The sequence below is a fragment of the Hippocampus comes genome, unplaced genomic scaffold, assembly GCF_001891065.2.
Source record: "Hippocampus comes isolate QL1 unplaced genomic scaffold, H_comes_QL1_v1.1 scaffold333, whole genome shotgun sequence".
Taxonomy (NCBI): domain Eukaryota; kingdom Metazoa; phylum Chordata; class Actinopteri; order Syngnathiformes; family Syngnathidae; genus Hippocampus; species Hippocampus comes.
The window spans coordinates 380,669-387,522 of NW_017805386.1; the positions used below are offsets into that span (position 1 = coordinate 380,669).

At 56.6% G+C, this 6,854-nt stretch overlaps 1 protein-coding gene across 1 annotated transcript in view; it reads right to left on the reverse strand.

Moving 5' to 3' along the window:
• The window catches only part of lhfpl2a (LHFPL tetraspan subfamily member 2a), a 3,089-nt gene extending 1,829 nt beyond the window's left edge, over nucleotides 1–1,260 (reverse strand). Inside the window, exon 1 of the mRNA XM_019873043.1 lies at nucleotides 349–1,260. Coding sequence (XP_019728602.1) covers nucleotides 349–784 — 436 coding nt within the window. The 5' untranslated portion in view covers nucleotides 785–1,260. The remainder of the gene's footprint in view (nucleotides 1–348) is intronic.
• Between the last annotated feature and the right edge of the window lie 5,594 nt (nucleotides 1,261–6,854).

The window sequence follows — 6,854 nt, forward strand, 5'->3', positions numbered from 1 at the left end:
TAGGGTTAAGGGCTAGTATTAGGGATTCGGGGCTGGGGTGAGGCGGTTTTGGCTTAGTTTTTGAGTGGCAGGGGCTAAAGGTTCGGGACGTTGGCCTTTTTTCACGTCCCTAAAAGCTGGCATGGGAAGCCATGTTCTGACTCCTGTCTAAGATGCGTGACGGTGCGTTTCTGTGGCTTTGTTTCTCTTTGTGTGAAAGCACACACACACATAAAACATGGTCAAGGTACACACACTTACACAATGGCTGAATGAGTGATAATTACCTCGAAAGAACATTCAAAAAAGGGCAACTATTATCACGAAACAAAGTGTTTTGTCTCCTCTTTTTTTTTTCACACGTCTCACCGGCGATGCCTTGCAGCAGTCCGCAGACGTTGAAGATGCTCTTCTTCATGATGCTCTGGAAGCAGACGGTGAAGACGGAGATGAAGGCCACGGCGCACAGCAGCAGGATGCCGGCCGCCAGGAAGATGGACGTGGCCTGCCAGAACCCGCTGGCGATCTCCCCGAAGTGGACGGCGTACGGGCCGCACAGGACGCCGCCGCCGCGCTGCAGGTGCGGCAGCTTCACGCAGCGGCCGTAGATGCCCAGCGTGGGACGGTAGGCCTCGCCGGCCGCCGACGAGGGGGCCGAGGAGGAGCCGTGGCGGTGGTGGTCGGGCGTGCGCGGGAAGCCCACCAGCCAGTCGCTGCTCATGAAGGCGATGAGCTCGCCGAACGCCGCCACGATGCTCAGCAGCGTCCACAGCATGGAGCGGCACGTCACGATCACGTGGCACATGGTCGGCGTCCGGCAAGTACTCGGGGCCTTTCTTTTGGGCTGCGGCTGTTGCGCGTCGGCTTCCTCTCCGTCGCTCCGACGGGCCCCCCGCTGAGGTCCTTCAAGTCGGCCTCGTTGCGCCTCGCGATTGGCCCTCTTCGAGTGCTTCGGGTTCTCGTCCCGGTCCTTCTTTCAGCTCGATTTTTTGCCCTTTTCGAGTCCTCCTTTTAGTCCCGCTCGACGCCCCCGCGTTAGTCCTTGCTTAGGTCATTCAGTTCTTTGGGTCCTCGCTTCGGTTCTTCTTTTAGTCCTTCTCTCAGTCCTTCGTTGACTTCTTCACTCCTGGTTTTCAGTCCTTCAAGTCTTTGCGCCGAGTCATACGTTGACTTCTCCTGTCAGCCCTTTGCTTCCTTGCCTCACACATGCGGTCCTTCTTTCAGTCCCTCTGGGACTCTGGAGTTCCATCCATCCTTCTGGTCCACGTTTTGGCCACTTTGACCCCGCCCCCCCTGCTTTTTTTTTTTTTAACTTATTTTAGTCCTTTCTGCTTCCTTTTCAGTCCTTGCCGTCCTCTTTGGTCCTTCTTGTCGTCCTTTTTAATTTTTTTTGCAGAGGCGCCGTTTCCTCGGTTGAGCCGCGGACTCGCTGCTGCGCGTTTCCGCTTTTCTCAGACTCGCCGGTCCCCTCCTGGCAGGCGGTTTGGCAGCGGTCTCCACCTCTACATCCTTTTATGGCGGCGTTCCCCCGTGAGCCGGCTCGCCTGGGACACGCCTGCCTGCCGGATGATAAAACAAACGGAGGTGAATCACTTTTTATTCCGCGGCGATTTCATGAGCATTTCCGCGTCGGTGTCATTTGGACCCTAAAGGCGCCTAAAGGAGCTTTTGGGTTACGGCTCGGTACCGCGGCCGCCATAAAGCCGCCGCGGAGATGTCAACAGACAAACACTCGCCATGGCGACAGGACAGCGGCGTGTCCGCAGATCTGGGAACCCGTTTCTGCTCTGTTGCTGCTGGCGCGGTTTAAAAAAGAAAAAAAAGGAAGATTCCCCGCGATAAAAGAATTGCTGACAGGCTTGGACCTGATCAGGGCCAGCATTTGGGCTGCGATTTTGAATTTGGCTCAGGTCGCCGTCATGTAAACACAGCCCAAGTTTGCAAAGGATCAGACCTGTTCCGGACACATCGACGTAGCGATCCAACTGCTTGTGGCCCAGCATTTAGGCTCAACTTTTCTTCAGCATTTTCACTCCAGTGTTTCAAATTAAGCCCAAGTGACGACATAAAACCGAGGACCGGGACCAGACCTGTCCTGGAAAAAGCGTTCGGACTGGGCTTCAGACAACCGGTGAGCAACTTGTCGGCGACGCTTGGCCAAGGGTTCAAAGGTTACGGGAAGGGCCCTGCCGCGATTTGGCGTCTCATCGGTGCAGCTGCGTCCAATTAGCGCCGCTGCGTCACTCACGCCTTTTGTGACAGTTTCCCTGTCAGAGAAAAATTCGGCTTCTGTGACTGGCCAACAAATGTTTGACCCTCACACACACACAGACACGCATTATGTGTGTCAGGCTTGTCTTGGGTGTCAAACAAAAGTCTCATCAAAGGCGCTCTCGGGATGCTGCTTCCTCTCAAAAGGCGTCCGGTCGGCTGGGGCGAGGCCAGCGCTGGCGGAATTGAATCCCGAGGTCGTCGCTTTTAAACGCGACGCTGGAAAAGCAGAGGCGGGAATTCAACGGGGACCGCCAGGATCAAAGGCCGCCCAAAAGGGGGCACGATGGGAGCCTCGACCTTGATGCACCGGAGCGTTGTCTTCGTTTCGCGTGTCCACAATCAGGCCTTTTGTACGTCGGGGAAGCTTATCAGCGGTCACGTGACACCCGGGCGGCCGCGACGCTATCAGGCACGAGTTGGCCCGAGGTGGGCCGCTTAATGGGGTTGGGATTCCTCCCCCTTGCCTCTTATCTCTCCTTTGCACGCTCAACGAGACGGCAACTCCGGCGTTTCCTTTTGGACCGGACAACATGAGCTGCAGCGACCATGAAAAAAGCAACTCGGGGCAACGCCGGACATCGCAACAATGGGACGAGTCGGTCGCGTGCGCATTTGGGACGGCCAATCCCGCCCGGCCGGCCTCGTCAGCAGCCCAAGAAAATATCGCGCGCGCGCGCGAGCGCGGGCGGGTGAAATCGGAGCGGGACGGCCGAGTCAGCTTTTCCAGCGGCAAGCGGGCCAATCTTTCCGAACGCTTCAGCACATCTGCGGCCGTGTTTTGATCGGCGCATGACATCAGCTCCGCCGCGCCGCGTGTCCTGCAAAAAAAAAAAAAAAGTCAATCGAATCAAAGTCTCCAATTAAAAAAATAAAACCCGAGGGTCCGACCAGTCTGTGTTCTGCAAGAAAGCGCACACCTCGGTGGTTCTCCGGGACGAGGCCGCCTCGGAGCGTTTCTCCCTTTTCGCCTTCCCGCGTCTCTCCGGTGCGAGGGTCCGCACGGTGGCCACACTCGCGGGGTCGGCGAATCTGGGTTAAAACAACAAGCGCGGCCGGATCTCCCTTCTTTTGTCTCGCCGGGCTTTTCGTCAGCCCTCTGCGACGGGCCAAGAGCAACATCCCGTCACGTGGGCCCGGCCCGGCGACGACCGCTCACAATCAAAGGCGATGAGCTCATCGGCATCGCAAAGCCCCTCCGGCCGCGCTTTTATCCGAGTGAGCGTGGCCGGGATGTCGAGGAGGCCGTCCCGACATGCGGCGGATTTCGTGTCAGACGCCGCCGCCTTTGGTGTCCACTGGCGCAGGAAGGACCAAGCGGTCGCGCGTGTGGAAAAGGGGACGGGGGGGGCCAGCAGGGAAAGCCCGGGCGAGGAGGCCTCTGAGGAGGACCCCATCCAAGGCGCGTGCTGACCAGCAAGCGCCTGTTTCGTCTCCAACACAGCTCGAGGGAGGACTTTGCGAAATCGCGCTACGCTACGTTAGGGGATCGCTTTTACTGGAGAGTTTTTCTGGAGGTGCCCGCAGACGAAGCCCCGGGAGGATTTCACATGTGCGACAAGTCGTCGCTTTGAACTGGGGAGCCATAAAAGCGTCCGGGTTGCACGGAGCCGCAACCGCGTCGCTCGCTTCGCCAGTAAAGTCTTGACGTCTTTGAAGCAGGCTTCCAAAATGAAAAGCGGCGCACTTCGGTTTTTCCGCCAGTAAATCTGAGCGGATTTGCAGCAGATAAACACTCCTTGGACATGGTGATGCCATTCCAAAAAAAAAAAAAAAAACAGACACCGGTGTCACCGGTCGGCCGAATTACAGGTGCGCCGCCGCAAACGGACAACCGCCGCCTGGTAAAAAAACGCCACCCCGACAAAAGCCGCTTGGCGAGCATTCGTCATCCAAAGACGCAGGCCCCAAAGAGGCAAGGGGGAGTTGGGGGTTTTTTGTTTCTGCTCTCAGCGAGTTCGGACGCAGTCCAGACGTTTGACATCAAAGCGAGGAAGCGTCGAGACGGCGGCCGTGGCACCGACATCCCTTTTGAGGAAACAAAAACAAGACTTTCACCGTCACACCAGACGCAAACGCGCTCCATCGGAGCCGCTCGGTCCCTCCCGCTCGACTGTCAAAGCGGCACATCAAACAAAGAAGAGTCCGAAACATTTCAGACCCAAAATATTTTCGGCGTCGCAGGCCAACTTTTGGTGGCGTGCGCTTCAGATCACCGCATCCGCTTTTGTTTCTTGCCGAGGGACAAATCTGGCGGGACGGCGTCCGCGCATGGCCGAGTGTTCCGTGTTTGCGCGCGCGTTACATCGCGGCCGTCAGGTTGACTTTTGTGGAAAGCGCAAGCCCGTGGAAAAAGATACGGACGGAGGACGGAACATTTGGCACTGGAAGGAACCCGTCCAGAGTTTTCCAGCGGAGGGAAAGAAATAATCAAATCAAACACGAGCCACATAAAAGCCGACCGCGGGATGCAGGTTGCCAGGCGACGGCCCAAAAGAGCCGCAACAAACGCGCCGGGGCCAAAATGCCCGAGAGCTGACGGCTGCGCTCTAGAAATCGGCCCATAAAAAAAAAATAAAACGATCCGCGAGGGGACGGGCGGATGTTGTCTGCAACCGGAGACGCTCGGCGTCGGCACCATCTGGACGCCGCGAAGGGCCCTCGACGAGCGCGTGCAGGCAGATGCCAAATATGCAAACAATCACGGCAGAGAGCGCCAACCGCTCCCGCTCATCAAAGCAACACGCCGCGTGGTGAGATCCATCCGCGCTGACTTCGGTGTCGAAATAATGCACGCATTTCATGCATGAAAGCCTTGACAGGAAGTGACCCCCCCCCAAAATTGTGCTCAAAAGATAAGGAGGACAAGTTCGAGAAGACGAGCAAATGCAATTTTGCGCACTGACGGGAACCCAAATGAAATGCCGCGAAACTGACTGCAATGCAGGCAATGCTATCAGGAGAACGAGCAAAACGCTTATTTGCTAACAATTGGGCTTGGGTACAAAAAAGCGCGACGGCAGATTGAGAGAGGTCACGCACGCCCTGCATTCGGGCGCTACTGAATTTACAATTGCTAAAAAAAGAGAAAAAAAGCGGACAAATTGCATCGAAAATGAAAGAAAGAATGTTTCCCTGAGGGACTCCAAGAATATCTCCCTTGCACAATAGTATGAGGACACCAATGGTAAGCTTGGTCCCATTTTTAAAAAACGCCTTTTCTCCCAACGCTCACATTCCAAGGACACGGCGTGATGCGTTTCTTGAGAAAATACGCGGCGCTTCATATATTGTGCCCGGGGAACGCCGCTCACGCACCAACAGAGAGGAGGGCCGGCCGGGCAACAGAGCGGAGCGTTTGACGTCAGGGTTGCGCGTCGAGGATCAAACTGGGGAGCGCAAACGTTTCTCCAAAGACATTTCAAGGAAGGGAAGACAATATGGAGTTGTTCCACCTTGACAACTTCTGGGAATACTTTGTACATAGTTGAGGTTGCAGTTGGCCACGGTGCGGGAGTCTCGGTGCTCTCGGGCCTTCTGAGGGGCGGCGGGGGTGGGTACGCCGCAAATCCACATGCGGATGTGTTGAAGGTAAGGAAATCCCAACGGCGCCGTCCAAAGGAAACCGTGGGAAAGAGCGCAAGAGAAGAATAGTCGCGGTCAACAGACCGCGCACCTGCGGGGGCCGCGGGGGCCCCCCCCCCACACCTCCGGCGGCTCCATTTTGAGGATTGCGCATTGTGCCAGCTGAAAAAACCAAAACCTCGCCCGGGGGGGGTCTTTAGACTCCAAATATATCGCGCAACAAAGTGCCTTCCAGCGTGCCGCAAATGCCCGAAAGCCCAATCGTCCAAGTTTGAAACGTTCATCCATCCATCCCTGAAAACAAAGCGACAAACGATCAACAAGAGCGGCAACAAGAGCTGACGCCGATGCGCGTCGCTTCCGATGCCCTGTCCCGGTTTTGCGGCAAAAGTTGCCCACCGCTTCCAAGATGAATTTCACGCAGAGCAAAAGAGCACAATTGGGGGCGGAAAGTCAAACGCAGCTCAAGTGGGCCTTCCATTCTTCACACCTCCGAGGTAAAACTGCCTTTCCCACCGCTCGGAAGTCCAGAGCCCCCGGGGGGGTTGCAAGGGGGGCCCTCAGCCTCGACACTGCATCCATTATGTTTAACCGCTTCCAGCCCCACCTTTGCCCCCCCCCCCCAGAATCCATAAACAGAGACTCGGGGGGAGAGGAGGAAAGCCCCGCCGCTGCAAATCCTTCATTTCTGTTTTCCAGGCCAGACGCAGGAAATCAGGAAGTCGGCAGAGCTCGGGTGGAAGGTATTTGGGGGGGATATCGGGAAGCATTGTTCCCACCGTCTTTGCGCCGGGGATGAGCTCGCTTTCATCACCGCTTCCCCCAAGGCTCCGACCTGTTGAGATTCCCACAAACGAGAACGAGCCGGAATTCTCAAGCGGGGCAAATTATGACGGGGGCGTGCGTACCCCCATCATTTTTTGCTGGGAGAAACAAAACTGCCGGAACAATGCCAACGAGACAAACGCGGGGCGAAAAGGAGCTTGGGATGAACAGTCAGACGTGCTATCCCCCCCCCC